Below are 25,613 nucleotides of genomic sequence, written 5' to 3'. Positions count from 1 at the left end.
ACGTCCTCCATCAAAGTGATTGCAAATGAAAATCACATTAATCCGTTTTTCCTCCTTCCTCATAAAGCGCTGTTTGGCAAGTCCCAGCTACCTACCAGAGGAGAGGGCCCCGGTGACTGAAATCCTTAATTTCACTGTCATTCCAACCTTTGCGGCCGGTGCTGTCATCCTTGGCCCCTCACGCCGCCCCTGACTTCACAGACAGGGCGGAAATTGAGAAGTCGTCTTCTGTCAATGCGTCTCTATGGAAGCCAAAACATTAACTGCTATTTATTCTCTGTTTCTTAGTAATCTCCAACAACCAGGACGTTCTGCTCGCCGCTGGAAAAGAAGAGGTAACCATCTCGTCGGATTTCCCATAAGCAGCCTGTTTTATTGGCAGGCCGGTCTTAGGAAGGATAGGAACTTTTTTTTTTTTTTTTTTTTTTTTTTTTTCTGTGAAAATACTTATCGATTAGCTTGTTTTTTCCACGGGATCATTTCTATAAGTAGAAGGTGAAATGATCCAGCTGGAAAGGAACCAGAAAACATACCGTCAGGGTTGTAGCCGGCTACGGCGTAACAATGGGACACGACAGGTTAATGCCGTATGTTCATGAGCTCATGTCACAGGTCGTAAAATTAGAACGGTCTTTTATTATCACTGGAAATAACCCGATGAGACCCGTGAACCTGTCGGAGGCTATGATATCATGGTTTCACATAAGGCACAGCGTAGCGGCTGGTAAAGTCAGAGGCGTTCAGAAGCTCCTGCCTCTGGGTATTATATGTAAAACAGAAGCTGAGGAATTTTAACATGGCAGCTTCCCAAAATTTCATTTAAAGAGGAGCTGCCAGCTTTTCTGACATGTGTTCTTTAGTCGATTTCTCCATGAAATAACAATTCTGGGCCATCTTGACGTACAAGTCTACATGGTGCCATTCCCTTGTGGTTTCACTTTGAAATATATGGATAAATTGACACCTTGGGGTTAATATTCCCATCGTCAATATAGTACGTCCCTACAACGTCCACACTGATGGGGTAGGGAAGGCGAACGATGACGCTAGATTTTCATTTTGCTCATATGTTTACAGGTGGAATAAACAAAGAACATCAGAACACAGAGTTCTAAGGAAAGATGCTCCAGAGTAGCCATTTCATGGGGAATTCACATTTTACTAAAATAGACATTTTGGGGGAACTGAATGGTCAGTTTTAAGTGAAAGGGATTCCAGGATTATCAGTAGTAATAAGTTCGAGTAACTGGACGTTGTATTTTTGTCTGCCACTTACAATGGAGCTCCAACACCTCTCCTGAGGTAGTGTAACAGTTACAATAAAATTGTAAAAACCCTCCTATAAATGTCACTTTTTTTATTGTAGATTTTTAATATATGTCTGAAGTAAATATGGTTGGCGCGCAATTCAGGGAACACAATTGCATTTTTAACTCCTTAGTGACATAGCTAATTTTAGCCTTAAGTACCAGTAACATTTACCCCCTCTATGTTCCAGCAGTCAAAAACTTTTTTTCTTTTCTCTCCTAAAAATGAGTGTTAGGAAAGATAAAGATAAAAAAAAATGTTTAACATTATTTTGTGGAATGTATTTACAGCGTTCACTGTGTGATTATAAATAATATAACTTTATTATTTGGGTCAGTACAATTGTGGTAATGCCAATAGATATTTTTTTATATATATTTATTTCCTTTTGCAGGCTTTCAGTTCCCCAATTGCCCCCCCCTTATTCAGACGACAGAGGAAGGGACTGCTTTGGCTGCTCATAATCTGGATTGGTACCAGCTAGAGACATTGGTCTTGTTTGAAAGCTGGAATTCCAAGCTTTCATTCAAGACTAGGATCACAGAATTATCTCCACTACATTGGAAGATATTACTGTAAGAAATCCAGCAGTGTAGCCCTTCCTCTCCTAGAAAACTCCTTGGTCCAATGGAGCTCCGTAAGTCTATATGGAGAGTTTGCAGCAATAAATTCCCCTTAGCCTCGAGACATTCCTCCATGATGTCCTTTTTTTTTTACCACCCCTTGCTCCCAGATAGATCGACCATCAGAACATGGACATCATAGAAGAAGCATTAACGTCTCTGACCACTGACAATAAAATGCAAATGAAATCTACTGGAAATCAAATTGCTGAACTGCTTCTTTCCGTTATTATAGTAATAGAATGCTGCTGAAAGTGAAAGAAAAAGCAGGTTTCACGTTTTCACTCCCGACTCGATTTCTAACAGCTCTATCTTCTGATCAGTTAGAATGGAGATAATACTGCTGATACCAATCTAGAGATATGAGCAGCTAAAGTAGCCCCCCCTTCCCCCTCGGACAGAACTGTGAAATGCTTTTCTCAGAACCTCAGCAGAGCTCAGACAAAACTGTTAGGTGGCTAACCACACCCAATAGCTTCAGTCATGCAAACTGAATCAACACCTTACCTCCACCAGTATTTCATGCAGGAGAATTCTCGTACAAGTCATTCTAATTGAGAAAGACAGTCGAATGACTAGCAAAATGTCTTCAATTAAAAATACACTTGCTCTGACTTATTACTATTGTTATTTGAAAAATCTGACTGGCGGGAGGGGTGCAGTGTGTCGGACCCCCACTGATTCGATATGAATGTCCTATGCTAAGAATAGGCCATCAGTAATAAAATCCTGGAGTACCCCTTAACATGGGTGTTTTGTCATCTACAGCTCAGCTCAGTAACTTAAAGGGAGTCTGTCACCACATTTGGGCATATTAGACCGATCAAATAGGGTTATATGATCCACCCAGAACTTAAAAACGGTACCTTTGTTGTAGAAAACGGACTTTTCTTTTAGCCGAAAATGAACTTATAAGGTTATGTAAATGAGCCCTCTCAAGTGCCCAGGGCGGTCTCTCAATCCTCGGAGCCCCAGGCAGCACCTCCTAAACGGCTCATAACCCCGCCCTCCGTGCGCCTCTGCCCGCCCGTTTACTCCCCTCCCCTGTCCTTTTCCACTGCGGCTGTGCGGTCCAAATCGTAGCGGGCGCATGCGCAATGCGATGCCCGCTCTTGGCAGGGCATCGCGATACCTACTGCGCATGTGCCCGCTACGATTTGGACCGCACAGCCGCAGTGGAAAAGGACAGGGGAGGGGAGTAAACGGGCGGGCAGAGGCGCACGGAGGGCGGGGTTATGAGCCGTTTAGGAGGTGCTGCCTGGGGCTCCGAGGATTGAGAGACCGCCCTGGGCACTTGAGAGGGCTCATTAACATAACCTTATAAGTTCTTTTTCGGCTAAAAGAAAAGTCAGTTTTCTACAACAAAGGTACCGTTTTTAAGTTCTGGGTGGATCATATAACCCTATTTGATCGGTCTAATATGCCCAAATGTGGTGACAGACTCCCTTTAAAGGGTCTCTGAGTTTTAATGAAAGTTTTTATATATCCTAGAGATAATGATAATGTCTGTAAAGGGCTGCGGAATGTCAGTGCTATATGAATGAGCAAAATAAATAAATACAGATAAATTAAAAGTTTTGATCTGTGGGGGCCTAAGTACTGACACCCCCAACAATCGCTAGAACGAGGAGAGAGAAGCTCTCACATATCGCGTTCTCTTCTCGCTGCAGGAGAAAAAGCAAGGGGGTCCGTGCAGCTCATCCATATTACATCGGCAGCAGATCTCACTGAAAACAACGGTACCTGCTGCCAAAAACTGCCAAGAGCAGGCATGCTGCAGGATTGCTGACATTTTGTATATGAAATTTTAAGGAAATGCAATGCATTCTGAAAGTCTTCAGACCCTTTCACTTTTTTTCACATTTTGTTATGTTGTGGCCTAAAATAAAACAATAAAAAATGTAAATGTTCTTCATCGTTCTGCACTTAATATCCCAAGGGGAAAACGGATATTTAGAAATTTTTGCAAATTGGGGGGGGGAAATTAATTTTTTCAAACTTTTAGCACAGGGCCAAAATGTGAAAACATTGAAAGGGTCTAAAGACTTTCTGAATGCACGGTATGTCTCTTAATTGGAACATTAACCGTAGATTCTGCTGGGGATGAAATAAGAGTTCTCTGCCGTGGTTTGCTGCTTTAATACATCTGGGGTGGGATTGCTTGAGGCTGGTTGGACCTTGATGTGACCGATCTCGGGACTTAATCCAGTGTCTTGAGTCATTACCTCGAAGAGTTCTGACATCCCTAATGGGTCTCACCACATTAAACTTAAAGGGGTTCTCCAGGAATAAAAAAAAAAAAAATACTTAAATATTATTTTATAATAAATATATTCACAAATACCTTTCAGTACTTAGAATAGCAGCAGTTAAGTAAACGGAAGACAGGGAGCATATTGCTAGGGCACAAAATGGGCCACTTTAGTTCTATTGATTTAATAGAAATGTATGATTTTTTTAATCTAAGATGTGTAAACTGCCGACCCTCAGTGCACGCGGTGCGGATATGAGAATGGCTGTTTCATACATATGGTCTGGCGGTGTGATCATTCAAAGCTTTTGGAAAGAGATCCATACTTGCATCAATGCTAAACTTGGCTTTCCTAATATTTGCACTGCGTTGACGAGTCTACTGGGACTAGTTAATGAGGTTATTCCCACTAAATTTGGTAGGCAACTATACAGATTGCTCTTGTTCTATGCAAGGAAAACTATCCTGAATTGGAAGCCCCCTAAGAATCCTACGATGCAACAGTGGATACAATTAGTTAATTCTAATCTGGAGTTATAGAAGTTTGTATACGAACATAGAGGAACCCCTGACCGTTTCCTGAAAATATGGGATCCTTGGATTAACGCCCAAACAGTGTTACCTTAAGATACAGAGATATTTGTCTCGGTCCGGTGGAGGAGCGCATCTCTGTGAATGGAGTGCTCTGGTGTATTTTGAGATAATGCTGATTCAGTGTCACTTATCCAGAATGGTTTTCTTTGTTTCATGCTTTCTCTTGCAAACACAATTCAGTACTGCAATATTGAAGTTGTTTCAATAAGGCTACATGCACACGACCGTATGTGTTTTGCGGTCACAATGCCTAAAACGGACAAGAATAGGACATGTTCTATTTTTTTTGCGGGGCTACGGAACTGACATACTGATGCAGACAGCACATGGTGTGCTGTCCGCATTTTTTGCGGACCCATTGAAATAAATGGGTCCGCATCCTGTCTGCAAAAAAAAGGAACGGACACGGAAACAAACAACGTTCGTGTGCAAAGACACAAGAGACATAGGGCCAGATTTATCATGACTCTGACAGCTCACTCCACTTTAACATATGGCTAAAGTCAGTTTTAGCCAAGTCAGATTTATGATCGGCCCTTTAAGACTGTAATAAATGTGGTTTGACGGTAGCAGTTTATCCGTCAGTAAGCAGCTTTACAAAAGTCGCACATCTTTACGAAAAAGTCGCACGTTTTTATGAAAAAGTCGCATGTTCTATTAAAAAGTCTCATAAGATAAGCATGGTCCTCACTGGAGTGAAATTGCGACTTTTTTGCGACTTTTTTAAATAGTCCCAATAGTAAATCTGTCTAGAGATTCATTTACATAAGTAAACACGCCCACTTTCAGAAAACTGGCGAGCATAGTGCAGAGCAGAAAAAAGTCGCAAATTTGTGCGCAGTTTTAGCCTTTGGGACTTTTTTTGGGACTTTTTCACTCCATTATTCTGACCTGAGCTAATGATAAATCGGGCCCATAATGTACTGGTTTACATGTACATTTAATTGTTCTTGAAGTGGTTGTATGCTCTTTGACAAATTCAATAAAAAGATACTATTAAAAAAAGAAATGTATGATTTCAGTAATTAAGGTATATTACAAATATGGTCAGTATCACTGCCCCTACACATTACAAAAACTGACCAGTTACTGGTACAATTTAATTGCCGCGGACAAGAGTGTCCATGGCTTGAAACAAAGCAGTTGCCCCTTTTGAACAGGACGGGAATTGGAAAAACCCCATCCCTGTCTGTGCACTAAGGCTTCTGTTAGGGCACACCACCATCCAAGTTGTACACTTTCGATGCCGCCGACTCGCTCATGTCTAATCTCCATTGAATGGTGCAGCATCTGTCAGGACACCGTGCCAAGAAGGGACATATCCCTTCTTGGTGTGCTTGCAACTTTAGACTGGGAGGCAGACACCCCGGGCCACCGCCATCTGACCAGCAGCCGGTGTCGTAGTGATGCAGATCATAATAGATTAGCCTATAGGAATATTGTAATACATTAACAATAAGTAAAAAAAAAATATATATATATATAGAAAAGAAAAAGTCCAGTGGGAGCACCAACCAGAATGTGGGTGCAGGGTCCAGCGCAGGACAGCGGCAATCCCCAATGGTATAAAAAACAAAGAAGTAGGACTGCACTCCAAGATAGTGATAAAATCAGCAGTTGTTTATTCACCCATAATATGGCATGTCTTGCGACGTTTCGGCTCACAAGAGCCTTCCTCAAGCATGGTAACAGTGAAAGTGAGAGCATTATAAAGGCATCCCTTAGTCATAAATTGTATAACACTGCTCACTTTATGCACATGCACTTTATTGTATTGATTTGTATTAGATGTTTGTAATTGCAATTGATTGTAACCACACCCACATGGGTTGGACACTTTGTAAATGCCTTTATAATGCTCTCACTTTCACTGTTACCATGCTTGAGGAAGGCTCTTGTGAGCCGAAACGTCGCAAGACATGCCATATTATGGGTGAATAAACAACTGCTGATTTTATCACTATCTTGGAGTGCAGTCCTACTTCTTTGTTTTTTATATATATACAGTAGATATAAAAAGTCTACACACCCCTGTTAAAATGTCAGGTTTCTGTGATGTAAAATGAGACAAAGATAAATTATTTTAGAACTTTTTCCACCTTTAATGTGACCTATAAACTGTACCACTCAATTGAAAAACAAACTGAAATCTTTTAGGTAGAGGGAAGAAAAAATATCAAAATAAAATAATATGGTTGCATAAGTGTGCACACCCTTAAACTAATACTTTGTTGAAGCACCTTTTGATTTTATTATAGCACTCAGTCTTTTTGGGCATGAGTCTATCAACATGGCACATTTTGACTTGGCAAGATTTGCCCACTCTTCTTTGCAAAAACACTCCATCTGTCAGATTGCGAGGGCATCTCCTGTGCACAGCCCTCTTCAGATCACCCCACAGATTTTCAATCGGATTCAGGTCTGGGCTCTGGCTGGGCCATTCCAAAACTTTAATCTTCTGATGAAGCCATTCCTTTGTTGATTTGGATGTATGCTTTGGGTCGTTGTCGTTGAAAGATGACGTTCCTCTTCATGTTCAGCTTTCTAGCAGAAGCCTGAAGGTTTTGTGCCAATATTGACTGGTGTTTGGAACTGTTCATAATTCTCTCTAGCTTAACTAAGGCCCCAGTTCCAGCTGAAGAAAGACAGCCCCAAATCATGATGCTGCCACCACCATGCTTCACTGTGGGTATGGTGTTCTTTTGGTGATGTGCAGTGTTGTTTTTGCGCCAAACATATCTTTTGGAATTATGGCCAAAAAGTTAAACCTTGGTTTCATCAGACCATAACACCTTTTCCCACATGCTTTTGGGAGAGTTCAGATGTGTTTTTGCAAAATGTAGCCTGGCTTGGATGTTTTTCTTCTTAAGAAAAGGCTTTTGTCTTGCCACTCTACCCCATAGTCCAGACATATGAAGAATTCGGGAGATTGTTGTCACATGTACCACACAGCCAGTACTTGCCAGATATTCCTGCAGCTCCTTTAATGTTGCTGTAGGCCTCTTGGTCGCCTCCCAGACCAGTTTTCTTCTTGTCTTTTCATCAATTTTGGAGGGACGTCCAGTTCTTGGTAATGTCACTGTTGTGCCATATTTTCTCTACTTGATGATGACGGTCTTCACTGTGTTCCATGGTATATCTAATGCCTTGGAAATTCTTTTGTACCCTTCTCCTGACTGATACCTTTTAAGGCCTCCTGCACACGACCGTTGTGTGCACCCGTGGCCGTTTTCCGTTTTTTTCGCGGACCCATTGACTTTTAATGGGTCCGTGGAAAAATCGGAAAATGCACCGTTTTGCAGTCGCATCCGTGATCCGTGTTTCCTGGCCGTGAAAAAAATATGACCTGTCCTATTTTTTTCATGGCCAACGGTTCACGGACCCATTCAAGTCAATGGGTCCGTGATAGAACACGGATGCACACAATATTGGCATCCGTGTCCGTGATCCGTGGCCGTAGGTTACTTTTTATACAGACGGATCCGAAGATCCGTCTGCATAAAAGCTTTTTCATAGCTGAGTTTTCACTTCGTGAAAACTCAGAACCGACAGTATATTCTAACACAGAGGCGTCCCCATGGTGATGGGGACGCTTCAGGTTAGAATATACTAAAAGAACTGTGTACATGGCTGCCCCCTGCTGCCTGGCAGGTGCTGCCAGGCAGCAGGGGGCAGCCCCCCCCCCCCCCTGTAGTTAACACATTGGTGGCCAGTGGGCCCCCCCCCCCTGTAGTTAACACATTGGTGGCCAGTGCGGCCGGCCCCCCCCCTCCCTCCCTTGTAGTTAACTCGTTGGTGGCCAGTGGGCCCTCTCCCCTCCCTCCCCCTCCTAATTAAAATCTCCCCCCCTATCATTGGTGGCAGCGGAGAGTACCGATCGGAGTCCCAGTTTAATCGCTGGGGCTCCGATCGGTAACCATGGCAACCAGGACGCTACTGCTGTCCCGGTTGCCATGGTTACTTAGCAATTTGTAGAACCATTATACTTACCTGCGAGCTGCGATCTCTGCGTCCGGCCGGGAGCTCCTCCTACTGGTAAGTGACAGATCATTAAGCAATGCGCCGCACAGACCTGTCACTTACCAGTAGGAGGTGCTCGTGGACACAGACATCGCAGCTCGCAGGTAAGTATAATGCTTCTATATAAGTATAATGGCTCCTGGTTGCCATGGTTACCGATCGGAGCCCCAGCGATTAAACTGGGACTCCGATCGGTACTCTCCGCTGCCACCAATGATAGGGGGGGAGATTTTAATTAGGAGGGGGAGGGAGGGGGGAGGGCCCACTGGCCACCAACGAGGTAACTACAGGGGAGGGAGGGGGGGCCGGCCGCACTGGACACCAATGTGTTAACTACAGGGGGGGGGGGAAGCTGCCCCCTGCTGCCTGGCAGCACCTGCCAGGCAGCAGGGGGCAGTCATGTACACAGTTATTTTAGTATATTCTAACCTGAAGCGTCCCCATCACCATGGGAACGCCTCTGTGTTAGAATATACTGTCGGATTTGAGTTTCACGATGTAACTCAAATCCGACGGAATATTCTAACATAGAGGCGTTCCCATGGTGATGGGGACGCTTCAAGTTAAAATATACCATCGGATTGGAGAAAACTCCGATCCTATGGTATATTAACTCCTGACTTTACATTGAAAGTCAATGGGGGACGGATCCGTTTGAAATTGCACCATATTGTGTCAACGTCAAACGGATCCGTCCCCATTGACTTGCATTGTAATTCAGGACGGATCCGTTTGGCTCCGCACAGCCAGGCGGACACCAAAACGACTTTTTTTTTCATGTCCGTGGATCCTCCAAAAATCAAGGAAGACCCTCGGACGAAAAAACGGATCACGGAAAAACGGAACCCAAAAAAATACGGTCGTGTGCAGGAGGCCTAACAATGAGATCCCTCTGATGCTTTGGAAGCTCTCTGTGGACCATGGCTTTTGCTGTGGGATGCGACTAAGACAATTTCAGGAAAGACCAACGAGCAGCTGAACTTTATTTGGGGTTAATCAGAGGCACTTTAAATGATGGCAGGTGTATGCTGACTCCTATTTAACATGATGTGATTGAATGTGATTGGTTAATTCTGAACACAGCTACATCCCCAGTTATAAGAGGGTGTGCACACTTATTCAACCACATTATTTTATTTTATTTTTTCTTCCCTCCACCAAAAAGATTTCAGTTTGTTTTTCAACTGAGTTGTACAGTTTATAGGTCACATTAAAGGTGAAAAAAGTTCTGAAATTATTTATCTGTCTCATTTTTTTTTTTACATCACAGAAACCTGACATTTTAACAGGGGTGTGTAGACTTTTTATATCCACTGTGTGTGTATGTATATGTATGTGTGTATATATATATATATATATATATATATATATATATATTATAAAATTAATAAAAGTCTGAAAAAAAAAAAACAATTCATTAGTGTAAAATAAGTTTTCTTGTGAATACATTGAATATAAACAAGAAAAATCTACACCTGTTAGCGATCCACACTAACTTAGTGTTATTTATTGTAAAACCTGAGTGCATAAAAACACAAAAAATGGCTAAATAACAGCGCCCAAAAAATACTATTTCTCTAACAACAAAAGAAGACTTTATACAACCACGTCAATGAAAAAAAAAATTGAAATGTGGAAAGAGAAAGAAATTAATAAATTACACTTCATTACGACTTAAAGGGGTTGTCCCATCTCGCAATTTCTACTGTGAGATGAGCTAAGCACTGGCCCCAGGTGTCTGAGCTTACGGAAACTGCCAAGTGGGCTGGTGACCCGCAGTTTTCCTAACTCCCATCGTATTGAATGGGAGCTATATAAATGGTGTAGCGGAACAATATACTCTGCTTCCATAATTCCCATTGGTCCATAAGTTCTGGCACTGGTGCTTAGTCCTATCTCCTTGTCATTAAGGGGTTAAACATATTAAACTATATTATAATATTGTGTAATATAATTGTATATCATTTTTACAGTCTTCTCTATCTACAGTTGCAAAATGTTGATCAGGACGTTGAGATGATGCTCTCGACAGTTCGGGCGGAGAACAAGAAACTGAAGAGTGATTTGGAAAAGTACGAGTTCTGTATTCTTATCTTGAGAAAAGGAGAATTCTTTGGTATTTCCACGTAGAAGTGTAAAATGTGCTGTAGGCCGCTCTGACAGTAGTGTTCTCCTGAGAAAACCACAGATCTTTGTATTCCAGTAGCCTTATATGATGTAATGGTTCTCCTGTGAGATGCTGTGGACATATGGTTAACATCTTCTGAACATGGCGCGTGTGGATGTTCCTCATGCACAGAAAGGGAAGCTTATCAGCCAGATGTAACCACTGAACTTTACTTTGCTCATATTTATTTGTTCTGAAGTTAAAGGCTATGGACACCTTTGGGGCAATTTTTTAGGATTGCATTGTACCCATTTTCGGCTAAAAATATTTTTCACTTGATCTTTATTAAAAATCTACAGCCAGTTTGGAGATATAACTACAACTAGTCAAATAGTACCTGTCACCTCCCCTGACATGCATTCCCTTTTGGAACTCTGCATTTTGTGGTCCCTCTGTTATTCTTCCTGGAACTGTATAAACTAAATACCAAATTGATGTTACCATTACCCTTGTCATTGGGGTGTGTGCATAAATGTTGACATTTTTCTAATTCATGCAGACTGTATTGGAACACAAAATAGTAACACACACTTTCATAAATTTCCAAGAGGTATTACAGAGGGACATCATGGCACAGAGTTAGTAGACTTAATGCTACAGCATCATGGTAAACACAAGTATTTACTAAAAGAGACATACCGGGAGGAACTTTTCAATTGGAGGTGCAGAAACTGTATTAAAGGGGTTGTCTCACTGCAGCAAATAGCATTTATCATGTACAGAAAGTTATTACAAGCCACTTACTGATGTATTGTGATTGTCCATATTGCCTCCTTTGCTGGCTGGATTAATTTTTCCATCACCTTGTACACTGCTCATTTGCAGGGGTTATGACCAGTGCTGCAGCGCAGATATGAGGTTGCTAGAACAGGAGCTGCTGCTCATGTGTGCCTACATATGCTCCTGCGGTCCCCTCCACCAGAGAGGCCGGAGCTATTTCCTATAGTGTGCAAGCGCGACCACCGCTGCTGGATTGTAGGATGGTCATAACTCCTGAATACAAGCAGTGTATAGTGTAATGGAATTAAGCCAGCAAAGGAGGCAATATGGACAATCACAATACATTAGTAAGTTCCTTCTATTAACATTGTCTACATGAAAAAATTCCATTTTATAGAGTGAGACAACCCCTTTAAGTATGACTATAAAAGAATTTTAAAGTCAGGTACTTTGTACCTGAGTTAAAAAAATATAAAAGTTTCCATAATGTCTGTGTTTCTTTGTACAATAATAACTGTGAAGGAATCTGTCTTTTTCGGCTTCCCTAAAGTCTTTTCCAGCCATATTATTCCTCTCTTCAGCTGCACAGCTAGATGCATTTCACTCAGAAGCAGGGGGCGTCACCCTTCTGTGGAATCTGCCAGCACTGTACTGCTGTGATGTCCTATCCTTTACTTCCCACTATGTTTGTTTTCAGCTTCAGAGCTCACAGAACAGATAAGGAGGGGGGAAATCAGACTTACAGGGCAGGAGGCTCCTGTTCATTCAGAGGCTTTGTAGAATTTCTTTAATCAGGCTGAGAATCTCAGCTAGCTCTGACACGCCCCCACATCCTCTCTGCCATCTTCTGTGTCTCTGTTACTAGGGACAGATCTTACCTGACAACGGGCAGTAGACTGCAAATTAGGTAAAAGTGAGACCCCTAGTGGCCTTGACTTTACAGCTTTTATTCAGGTGGATGCAGGCAGATTTTTTTAAATGAAGTGATTTAGAAACTTGCTAGTTACACCATTCTAATGCAATTGTGTGAAATGACACTGACTATTTATAGTAAACTTTCCTGCTGTTTTCCCTAGAGAGCAACGCTGGTTGGCGGAACAGGAGGAAGTATTGGAAGCACTGAAAGGAAAGCTGGAGGAAGTAAAAAATCACGCCGAAAACATTTCTGAGAAAAGGTAGACTTGCTGATTGTAACATAATCTTCAGCATCCATGTGTGTTTTTTATATTAGGCACTGTAAGGCAACATGCCCACATTGTGTATTATGTGCTGATTTGTTGCACAGATTTTTGTCTTGCCAATCCACAGTGTAATAAAGGGGTAGTCCGGGTTCAGAGCTGAACCCGGACATATCCCTATCTTCCCCCACTAAGGCCCTCTGACATTCGCACAGGGCAAAGGCTTTTTCTGGAGATCCAGTGACGTACGGACTCTCCATGCCGATGACGTCACCTTACATGTGACTTCATCGGCACTAATGGGCGGGCCTGTAAAACGGGCTAAAGCCTGCCCATCAGTGCCGGTGATGCCACTGGGAACACTGCTAGGCGGAAGCCTCCACCTAGCAGTCAAAAAATGTAAACAAAAAAAAGCATGAAATGCTGCGATGCTCATATTAGAGGGCCTGTCTAGATGAAAACGGGGATATGTCTGGGTTCAGGGCTGAACCCCTTTAAAGTCAATGAGATTTCCCAAATCTCATGTTCATGCTGCAGAATATTCCCATGCATAAGTTGACCTGTGGTGTAGATTTTAAAGTCTGCAGCATGTCAATTTACATTGCAGATCTGTAACAGATTTCATGCAGAAATTCCCCATTGGCTTCATTTTCTGAACCAAATCCACATTTAATAAGTTTTGAAGCAGAATTTACATGGATCTGAATCAAAATCTGAAAGTGTTAAATTGAAAAAAAGGACTTTAAAAAAAATAATAAAAAAAGCCACTATATACACCTCATGTGACTCTTCCCTTGCCATCACTATTGGAGGTCGCGTTGCACAAAGACCAGCAGGGAGCTAGGGAAGAGTCACGGGAGGTGAATATGAATTTTATAAAAAAATTTCCCCCCCACAATTGAAATCTGGAAGCAAATCTGCACCTAAATCTGCACAATTTGGTGCAGATTTGCCTCTGCAGATTTCCCTGCAACTCCTTGCAGGATTGCTGCACAGAACATGTATGTATGTATGTCTAATTAAAGCGCTTTTCAAGGGGGGGGGGGGCGCATGCGCACGGCACACAAGGAGGTCATGCTTCCGTGAGCTCCGCTCCGCTTATCGAACCAACCCTGATCTAAGCGCCTTTTATCGGGCTCCACTAAGCCTAAAAACCGATGCAGGGATCCCCGAAGATGACCCGCACCAAAGGGAGGTCAAGAATACCGGGTACTCCAGTCCCATCGCAAACTATACCGGAGATCTTCCAACAGACCAGACAGACTGTCATGGCGGACGTTATGACAGACCCCGCTAGCCCTACATCCATGGCGGCGGGCCCTCTCTGGACGTGGCTGCTTGCCATACAGGCCAGAAAGATTTATACAAGAATATAGCTGCTCTTTTTAAAGCAGAACTGTCCCAAGCCGTCTCAGCATTTTCCCGCCAGATACAAGATCTGGGAAACAGAGTCTCGGATTTAGAGACTAGGATGGACGATATGTCCGACGCCTTGGGCCGTGACAAAGAGGACCTTAACAACCATGACGCTCAATTAGCAGAGCTGGAGCTTAAAATAGAAGACCTTGAAAATAGGTCCAGGAGGGGTAACCTTCGGGTCAGGGGCCTCCCTGAATCGTATACCGATTTACAAGCCACCCTCTCCACTCTGTTTACAGCTCTCCTACCGCAGACAGAACTCTCCCTTCTGAAAATGGATAGCGTTCACAGGGCTCTGGGGAAACCTCGCAGTCCAGATCTCCCAACGGATATAATCCTTAAATTTCATCACCCAGAGACGAGAGATAAAGTCCTAGCAGCAGCCAGGGATCTGTCTGACTTACCTGGACTTCCACTTTCAGTCCATCTTTATGCGGACCTAGCACCATCTACACTCCGAAGATGCCGAGAGATGAGACCGGTTACACTGTCCCTACAGAAGGCACATATCCGATACAGGTGGGGATTCCCCTTCAACCTGACTTTCCAGCTGAACTCTCACCTTTACACAGTTCACTCGCCGGCAGAGGGACTGGAGGCTTTGCAGCGCGCAGGGATCCCCTGCGAACACCACGCTCCTCTATCCTCCTCGCCGAAACCACAGCGTCCAGCGAGAGTCTGGACCAAAGTCCCTTCGGCTCCTGGTGATCTGAACAGATCGAGAATCACTTGAACCACCTGAACTTTCTACTCTATTCAGATGTATAGCGGTAATGCTCAGCCTTTATTTACCTGGTCTCTTCGGCGACTCCTGTTACATATCCTGAAATCACACTAGGCCTGTTCCATTAATCCAGGGACTCAATAATGCGGTTTTTCATGCTGTCCCTGATCCTGGGATCCTGTGAGAGTGTAATATTGGCTACCTTGAGGCCAACTCTCTACTCACATATCCCAACCATTAATATTTTCTGTTTTGGGCTTAATAGCTCAACTTGTTCTTCTGCGTTTTTCTATGTTAATTTCCTGTTTAACTGTATTGTTTTATTGCTCTTGGAGACCATGCTTAGGGTTATTAATGTAAGTGTACAAGTGGGAGGGATCACTGAGGTTCAGTTAGCCCTGGGAGCGGATGACGTCTGGCGCTCCCTTTATATTGGAAGTGTGATACTGTTCTGTCATTCTGTGTAAATTGCTCTCTCATAATGTGAGGGGCTTAAATTCTCCTCGAAAAAGAAAGACAGCCTTTTCCATATATCTTAAACATAAGCCTGACGTCATCTGTTTGCAGGAGACTCATTTCACCCACACATCCCATCCTAGTTATTTTCATCCACAATACACCAGTTTTTACTCTTCTACATTCACTTCAAAATGTTGAGGGGTAGTAACGTTACTGAGAAACTCCTTCCCTTTCACTGTCACCCAGACATGCATTGATCCGGATGGGAGATACGTTATTCTGGTAGGGACTTATAGAGAGGAATCTCTTTGCCTAGTTAATACATATGCCCCTACGGAGAACCCTATTGCCTTTTTTGAAAGTGTGGGAAGGGTGATTGAAACCCTTACTTTTCATAAACTAGTGTGGTGTGGGGATTTTAACTTCACCATCCATTCCGTACTTGACCGCACTGCCCCACCCACAATCCCACGCTCAGCGACATTGACGAGTAGGATTAATCGAGTTCTTCAATCTCTATCCTTGGCTGACACATGGAGGGAGCATAATGGCTCACAAAGAAGCTACACCTTTTATTCCTCAGCTCACCGAGTGTATTCACGCATAGACATGATTCTGGCTTCCACCTCTCTCCTCCCCTATATGTCTTATTCTAGACATGTAGTATCTTCATGGTCAGACCATGATATGGTTATCTCAGATTTTACAGCTCCTCAACATAGTTATACCCCGTTTCATTGGAGGCTAAACGAATCGCTCTTGACTCATCCAGCTCAATTTACTCAACTGCAAGATGACCTCTCGAGCTTTCTTGCCGAGAACGTCTCTCCTGAAATCGACCCTATGACACTATGGCTGACACACAAAGCCTATATAAGGGGCAGGTTGATCAGTTTAGCATCCAAGAGAAAGAGGGAGCATACCCAAGCTGGTTTGGAAGCCAAGTTGAGTAGACTAGTCTGGGCCCATCAAAGATCCCCATCACTGTACCTACTCAAAGCGATAAAAGATGTGAAACAGCAGCTTAACATGATTCTCGCAAATAATACAGAGAAAGCCCTCAGATGGACGAACTCCTTTTATTATAAGAAAATTACAAATATATCGTGGCTCACCCGTGTCTGTTAGTGTGGTCAAGGTGCTCTGTTTTTAGGATGTTTCACCTGATCATCCAATAAAACAATATATTACAATTGCATAAATAGAAGTAAAAAATAAAAACAGGCACTCACCAACTGGTATGTCTACAGTAGAGTATTTATAGAATATATAGTAAAATATCGTATCACATAAAATTGTAAAACATATAAAATAGATTCTAAATTGATTACACTGAGATATGTCTATCTGTGATGGACAATGAGGTTCAAATATTGGTTGCTGCCATAAATAAATAAATAAATAAATATATAAACAAATTAAATAATAATGATAACGTGAAAATTCATATAAGTGAATAAGGTGAAACAAATATATTAGCTGTGTCCATATGAAATTGTGAAACAAATAAACTAGCTGTGTCCATATAAAATTGTGTCCATATAGAATTGTTGCAGCAACTGAATAGTTTCCCTACATAAAGTTCAGTCCAATATATAATAGCGCTATTGTAGCAAAGTGACAAATATGTATCAGCACACAGAGTCCGCACTCCAAGTTTGATAATATAGGTAGTAATCGGGTTATAAGAATGGGGCGTCCCCCTCACTGTAAACCCTCTTACCTTGCCTTTCAGAATGCTTCTCACTGTGTATTTTCTGCTGCCGATGATAATTAAATCCTTTGTACCACTCAATATGAGATCCGCTGTTTAGGATTTCAAATTTCCCGCTTGTAGCTCTCCGGTCTCGGCGTTCCACGTGATGTCAGTGCGTGTCACCTTCCCGGAAGCAGCATGCAGGGATCGCGTATTCTCGCGGTAATTCAACTCAGCTTTTCTTTTGCTGATATCCAGAGACTTATGTTAGCCGATGATTTGCCGATAATCTATGGAACTCTTTCCTTGGGTTCAGGTGGATAGTGTGTCACTCGCAGGGCCAGCCAGACGCGTTTCGAGGGGTCTCCCTCTTCCTCAGTGGCTATATGCGAGTGCTCCTACCCTCTTCTTTATATACTCCACTATCTCAAACCCCACCAAATACCCGGCATGGATTCTTAATCTTCATATATAGTACTTTATCCTATCTTCAATGTATATTGTTATAAATATCTCTATAGACAATTTTACCTTTATTGATAAACGAACATTAATAAAAGTATGATAAAATTACACATAAAATTTAAAAATACATTCTAATTCAAAAATGTCTTTGGATTATGTTTCCTTCTTTTAGATCTCTCTATAATTCATAGATATTTCAGTCAGTCTTTGTTTTAGATTTCCCCAATATTAGATTCTTCAATTGTTGTATAAATATAGGTGCTCTAATGTATATTGTACAAAAAATATAGGTGCTCTAATGTATATTGTACAAAAAACGCATCGAATTTTATAAAAAACGCATCGAATTTTATAAAAACGCATCAAACTTGAAAAAAACGCATCAAACTTGAAAAAAACCGCATATGCGTTTTCGATGCGTTTTTTATATTTTCTGCTTCCCTGTGATTTTTTGTATTGTCCCCTATTAATTGAAGGCGAAAAATAATATATTTATTCTAGAGACAAAACTCAAATTTAGTTTCAATCTTAATATTGCCCCTTCTGACATCTGAATTGCCCGGATTACTGCGGAATAGATGATTTTCTACGGAATAGATGATTTTGGGGAGGGAGCCCAACCCCGAGGGGAGATCCTGGTGCTGCTAAACAGCCAAACTCAGGATGTCACCATCAGAGGAGGGCACCCATCCCCAATGCCTACAGGAAACCAAACAATTCAAAGTCTGAGTTGAGTCCTCGTGGGAGGAGGGTTTCAAAATCAAAAATTCTCCTAGATTCCTGCCTTGACATCCTGGCGATATGGTCTCCCCCTCTCCAGTGCACATCCACTTTTTCAAAAGCTGCGAAGACCATACCCTCAGGATTTTTATTATGGTATTCTTTATAATGCAGTGAGAGAGAATGCTTCTCATAGCCATTTCTTATATTTGTAATGTGCTCTGACAGTCTTTTTTTCAATGTGCGTTTTGTCCGTCCAATGTATTGTTTTTTGCACTGACACTCTATAACATACAAAATATTAGTTGAGCTACAAGTCAGAAACTCCTTTATTTTCCATGTAAAGGCATTTACCCGTGATTGGACTTCAGTGGTCTTCTTGGGAAATGATGTGATTTTGCATATTGCACACTTCCCACATTTGTAGAAGCCACTCAAATTCAACCAACCCTGCATGGATAATTTATTCCTTTTATTCGGAACTGTTGGTGCTACTTTTAGGGACAAGTTCTGAGCTCTTGTGTATGTAATTTGAGGACCATTGCCAACCAAAGGGCCTATTAATCTATCACTCAATAGATAATGCCAATGTTTCCTCACAATTCCTTCTATTTTTCTATGTTGTTTATTAAAGGGTAATATCATTCTAAGCTGATCTTGTTCTTCTTTTTCTGTACCCTCTTTTGTTTTTTCTATAAAGAAAGTCTCTCTATGCACATTTTTAACTTTTGTGAGTGCATTATCCAATATATTGCTCGGATAATTTCTCTCTAGAAAACGTTTTTTCATAATTTCGGCCTCAGTTTCGAAATCGTTCACATCTGTACAATTTCTTTTTATGCGTTTAAATTGGCCCTTTGGTACTTCAAGCAACCATCTTGGTAGATGGCAGCTTGAAAACAGTATGTAGCTGTTTCGAGAGACCTCTTTTTGAAATGTGCTGCAGATAAGTTGTTTGTTCCGTACTTTAATTAATAGGTCTAGGAATTCAATTCTCTCTAAACTTATATTGGCAGAAAACTTTAGATTATATGCATTGGTATCAATACCTGCAAGGAATGAGTCAAGATTCCCTCTTGTCCCCTTCCAGACAAATAGGATATCATCGATAAACCTATGCCAGAGTACCAGGCCTGCCCCCAGATTGGGCAAGATCTCTTCACATTCCCAATTTGCCATAAATAAATTCGCATAACTGGGGGCAAACCTGGTACCCATGGCAGTTCCCCTGGTCTGGAGGTAATAGTCCAGATTGTAAGCAAAATAGTTGTGGGTCAAGATAAATTTAACCCCATCTGCAATAAAATCTATTTGTTTCTCAGGGAAATCACTATGTATCTTTAGTTGGTTCCTCAATGCTTGTATTCCCTGATTATGGTTTATAACTGTGTAGAGGGAACTTACATCCAAAGTCCCCAATATCCAATCTTCTTCATATTTTAATCCCTCCACTATTTTAATAACTTGAGTTGTGTCTCTAATATATGCAAAGTTCTTTTTCACACTCGGCTGTAGAAGTTTGTCGATATATTCTGACAAATTCGAAGTTAGTGAACCTATACCAGAGATGATTGGTCTACCAGGCGGGTTCATTTGATCTTTATGAACCTTTGGGAGACAGTAGAATACTGGTAGTCTACTGTGGGTGGTACTAATAAATCCAAACTCCTGTTCATTTATTATTCCCTTTTCCCAACCATCTCTGGCATAGTTCACCAACTGTTCTGTATATTCTTTTGTGGGGTCCTTCATCAGTTTGGAGTAAGTGTCAATGTCTGACAACTGTCTTTGACACTCTGCATCATATTTTTGTGTCTCCAAAATGACAATGGCTCCTCCCTTGTCAGCAGGCCGTATAGTAATTTTTTCAGTCTTTTGTAGTTGTTTTAAAGCCTGTATTTCTTGTGGTGTTACATTGTTTCCTATTCTTCCATTTATATTCAGCTTTCTTATATCTTTTTCTACAGACTTTTTAAATGCTGCCATCTCATGGCCTATTTGTTGCCTCGGGTACATCTTACTCTTGATTTTTAAATTTGTGTGTGTGAAGATATCATTCTCCACAGAATTTCTAATTATAGGGTTCCTCATAAAATGTTTCTTTAGGCACAATTTTCTAACAAATTTTTCTATTCCAATATAGATATCAAATTTGTTAGCTTGTGCCGTAGGGGCAAATTTAAGTCCCTTGTTCAACAATTGAATCTGTGTTGGGGTAAGTGTTGTTTGACTAAGATTAATGATTGAATCTTTTTCTTTCTGAAGTTTTATTATCTGTGATTCCTTCTTGTTTTTTCTTTTTCCCCTCCTCGTCCCCTTTGATCGTAATGATGTTGGTGACGATTTGGGGTATATTTTGACCTCCCGCCCTGATAATCTTCCTCCCTGAGATTGTATTGTTGTTGATCTCTGTATCTCAGATTGTATTGGTGACTTAATTCTTGGTAGTGCACCGTTTTTGGGGGCGATTTTTCTCGTTCCGGTGTTACATGTCTCGCTTGGCGTGTTTTCGCTTTGTGGTGCCGGGGGGGTCCCATTTAAAAAATGGTTATTCATAATTGGTTCATACCTGTTTCTCACTGGGATTTCATATTCTATATGTTGTCTATTTTCTCCAATATGATCTTCATTAATCCCTATATTTGTATGGTGATTTACAACTGGTCTATATTTATCTAGAATTAATTATCAAAAGGAGGAACCAAATTTTAGAGGAAACCTCAGAACAAATCCAAAAAATTAAAGAAAAAATACAAAAATTCACTATAAATGATGAAATCATAAATTGGCAACAGAGAATCTGTAAGAATTTAGGATTAATAGAACAGGAGATAATTAATAAAAAGAGTAAGAAACTAAAGAAAACTACCAGAGGTGAAATAGATAAATATAGACCAGTTGTAAATCACCATACAAATATAGGGATTAATGAAGATCATATTGGAGAAAATAGACAACATATAGAATATGAAATCCCAGTGAGAAACAGGTATGAACCAATTATGAATAACCATTTTTTAGATGGGACCCCCCCGCACCACAAAGCGAAAACACGCCAAGCGAGACATGTAACACCGGAACGAGAAAAATCGCCCCCAAAAACGGTGCACTACCAAGAATTAAGTCACCAATACAATCTGAGATACAGAGATCAACAACAATACAATCTCAGGGAGGAAGATTATCAGGGCGGGAGGTCAAAATATACCCCAAATCGTCACCAACATCATTACGATCAAAGGGGACGAGGAGGGGAAAAAGAAAAAACAAGAAGGAATCACAGATAATAAAACTTCAGAAAGAAAAAGATTCAATCATTAATCTTAGTCAAACAACACTTACCCCAACACAGATTCAATTGTTGAACAAGGGACTTAAATTTGCCCCTACGGCACAAGCTAACAAATTTGATATCTATATTGGAATAGAAAAATTTGTTAGAAAATTGTGCCTAAAGAAACATTTTATGAGGAACCCTATAATTAGAAATTCTGTGGAGAATGATATCTTCACACACACAAATTTAAAAATCAAGAGTAAGATGTACCCGAGGCAACAAATAGGCCATGAGATGGCAGCATTTAAAAAGTCTGTAGAAAAAGATATAAGAAAGCTGAATATAAATGGAAGAATAGGAAACAATGTAACACCACAAGAAATACAGGCTTTAAAACAACTACAAAAGACTGAAAAAATTACTATACGGCCTGCTGACAAGGGAGGAGCCATTGTCATTTTGGAGACACAAAAATATGATGCAGAGTGTCAAAGACAGTTGTCAGACATTGACACTTACTCCAAACTGATGAAGGACCCCACAAAAGAATATACAGAACAGTTGGTGAACTATGCCAGAGATGGTTGGGAAAAGGGAATAATAAATGAACAGGAGTTTGGATTTATTAGTACCACCCACAGTAGACTACCAGTATTCTACTGTCTCCCAAAGGTTCATAAAGATCAAATGAACCCGCCTGGTAGACCAATCATCTCTGGTATAGGTTCACTAACTTCGAATTTGTCAGAATATATCGACAAACTTCTACAGCCGAGTGTGAAAAAGAACTTTGCATATATTAGAGACACAACTCAAGTTATTAAAATAGTGGAGGGATTAAAATATGAAGAAGATTGGATATTGGGGACTTTGGATGTAAGTTCCCTCTACACAGTTATAAACCATAATCAGGGAATACAAGCATTGAGGAACCAACTAAAGATACATAGTGATTTCCCTGAGAAACAAATAGATTTTATTGCAGATGGGGTTAAATTTATCTTGACCCACAACTATTTTGCTTACAATCTGGACTATTACCTCCAGACCAGGGGAACTGCCATGGGTACCAGGTTTGCCCCCAGTTATGCGAATTTATTTATGGCAAATTGGGAATGTGAAGAGATCTTGCCCAATCTGGGGGCAGGCCTGGTACTCTGGCATAGGTTTATCGATGATATCCTATTTGTCTGGAAGGGGACAAGAGGGAATCTTGACTCATTCCTTGCAGGTATTGATACCAATGCATATAATCTAAAGTTTTCTGCCAATATAAGTTTAGAGAGAATTGAATTCCTAGACCTATTAATTAAAGTACGGAACAAACAACTTATCTGCAGCACATTTCAAAAAGAGGTCTCTCGAAACAGCTACATACTGTTTTCAAGCTGCCATCTACCAAGATGGTTGCTTGAAGTACCAAAGGGCCAATTTAAACGCATAAAAAGAAATTGTACAGATGTGAACGATTTCGAAACTGAGGCCGAAATTATGAAAAAACGTTTTCTAGAGAGAAATTATCCGAGCAATATATTGGATAATGCACTCACAAAAGTTAAAAATGTGCATAGAGAGACTTTCTTTATAGAAAAAACAAAAGAGGGTACAGAAAAAGAAGAACAAGATCAGCTTAGAATGATATTACCCTTTAATAAACAACATAGAAAAATAGAAGGAATTGTGAGGAAACATTGGCATTATCTATTGAGTGATAGATTAATAGGCCCTTTGGTTGGCAATGGTCCTCAAATTACATACACAAGAGCTCAGAACTTGTCCCTAAAAGTAGCACCAACAGTTCCGAATAAAAGGAATAAATTATCCATGCAGGGTTGGTTGAATTTGAGTGGCTTCTACAAATGTGGGAAGTGTGCAATATGCAAAATCACATCATTTCCCAAGAAGACCACTGAAGTCCAATCACGGGTAAATGCCTTTACATGGAAAATAAAGGAGTTTCTGACTTGTAGCTCAACTAATATTTTGTATGTTATAGAGTGTCAGTGCAAAAAACAATACATTGGACGGACAAAACGCACATTGAAAAAAAGACTGTCAGAGCACATTACAAATATAAGAAATGGCTATGAGAAGCATTCTCTCTCACTGCATTATAAAGAATACCATAATAAAAATCCTGAGGGTATGGTCTTCGCAGCTTTTGAAAAAGTGGATGTGCACTGGAGAGGGGGAGACCATATCGCCAGGATGTCAAGGCAGGAATCTAGGAGAATTTTTGATTTTGAAACCCTCCTCCCACGAGGACTCAACTCAGACTTTGAATTGTTTGGTTTCCTGTAGGCATTGGGGATGGGTGCCCTCCTCTGATGGTGACATCCTGAGTTTGGCTGTTTAGCAGCACCAGGATCTCCCCTCGGGGTTGGGCTCCCTCCCCAAAATCATCTATTCCGTAGAAAATCATCTATTCCGCAGTAATCCGGGCAATTCAGATGTCAGAAGGGGCAATATTAAGATTGAAACTAAATTTGAGTTTTGTCTCTAGAATAAATATATTATTTTTCGCCTTCAATTAATAGGGGACAATACAAAAAATCACAGGGAAGCAGAAAATATAAAAAACGCATCGAAAACGCATATGCGGTTTTTTTCAAGTTTGATGCGTTTTTTTCAAGTTTGATGCGTTTTTATAAAATTCGATGCGTTTTTTATAAAATTCGATGCGTTTTTTGTACAATATACATTAGAGCACCTATATTTTTTGTACAATATACATTAGAGCACCTATATTTATACAACAATTGAAGAATCTAATATTGGGGAAATCTAAAACAAAGACTGACTGAAATATCTATGAATTATAGAGAGATCTAAAAGAAGGAAACATAATCCAAAGACATTTTTGAATTAGAATGTATTTTTAAATTTTATGTGTAATTTTATCATACTTTTATTAATGTTCGTTTATCAATAAAGGTAAAATTGTCTATAGAGATATTTATAACAATATACATTGAAGATAGGATAAAGTACTATATATGAAGATTAAGAATCCATGCCGGGTATTTGGTGGGGTTTGAGATAGTGGAGTATATAAAGAAGAGGGTAGGAGCACTCGCATATAGCCACTGAGGAAGAGGGAGACCCCTCGAAACGCGTCTGGCTGGCCCTGCGAGTGACACACTATCCACCTGAACCCAAGGAAAGAGTTCCATAGATTATCGGCAAATCATCGGCTAACATAAGTCTCTGGATATCAGCAAAAGAAAAGCTGAGTTGAATTACCGCGAGAATACGCGATCCCTGCATGCTGCTTCCGGGAAGGTGACACGCACTGACATCACGTGGAACGCCGAGACCGGAGAGCTACAAGCGGGAAATTTGAAATCCTAAACAGCGGATCTCATATTGAGTGGTACAAAGGATTTAATTATCATCGGCAGCAGAAAATACACAGTGAGAAGCATTCTGAAAGGCAAGGTAAGAGGGTTTACAGTGAGGGGGACGCCCCATTCTTATAACCCGATTACTACCTATATTATCAAACTTGGAGTGCGGACTCTGTGTGCTGATACATATTTGTCACTTTGCTACAATAGCGCTATTATATATTGGACTGAACTTTATGTAGGGAAACTATTCAGTTGCTGCAACAATTCTATATGGACACAATTTTATATGGACACAGCTAGTTTATTTGTTTCACAATTTCATATGGACACAGCTAATATATTTGTTTCACCTTATTCACTTATATGAATTTTCACGTTATCATTATTATTTAATTTGTTTATATATTTATTTATTTATTTATGGCAGCAACCAATATTTGAACCTCATTGTCCATCACAGATAGACATATCTCAGTGTAATCAATTTAGAATCTATTTTATATGTTTTACAATTTTATGTGATACGATATTTTACTATATATTCTATAAATACTCTACTGTAGACATACCAGTTGGTGAGTGCCTGTTTTTATTTTTTACTCCTTTTATTATAAGTATGCCAATAAGCCGGACAAACTACTA

At 40.7% G+C, this 25,613-nt stretch overlaps 1 protein-coding gene across 1 annotated transcript in view; it reads left to right on the top strand.

The window, feature by feature from the left end:
* Positions 1 to 25,613, top strand: part of CENPK (centromere protein K) — an 86,799-nt gene that overhangs the window by 42,120 nt on the left and 19,066 nt on the right. The window contains exons 6-8 of the mRNA XM_040421337.1: positions 289 to 335; positions 10,786 to 10,868; positions 12,760 to 12,858. Coding sequence (XP_040277271.1) covers positions 289 to 335; positions 10,786 to 10,868; positions 12,760 to 12,858 — 229 coding nt within the window. The remainder of the gene's footprint in view (positions 1 to 288; positions 336 to 10,785; positions 10,869 to 12,759; positions 12,859 to 25,613) is intronic.

Source organism: Bufo bufo, chromosome 2 (assembly GCF_905171765.1).
Source record: "Bufo bufo chromosome 2, aBufBuf1.1, whole genome shotgun sequence".
Taxonomy (NCBI): domain Eukaryota; kingdom Metazoa; phylum Chordata; class Amphibia; order Anura; family Bufonidae; genus Bufo; species Bufo bufo.
This window is presented reverse-complemented; position numbering and strand designations above follow the sequence as displayed.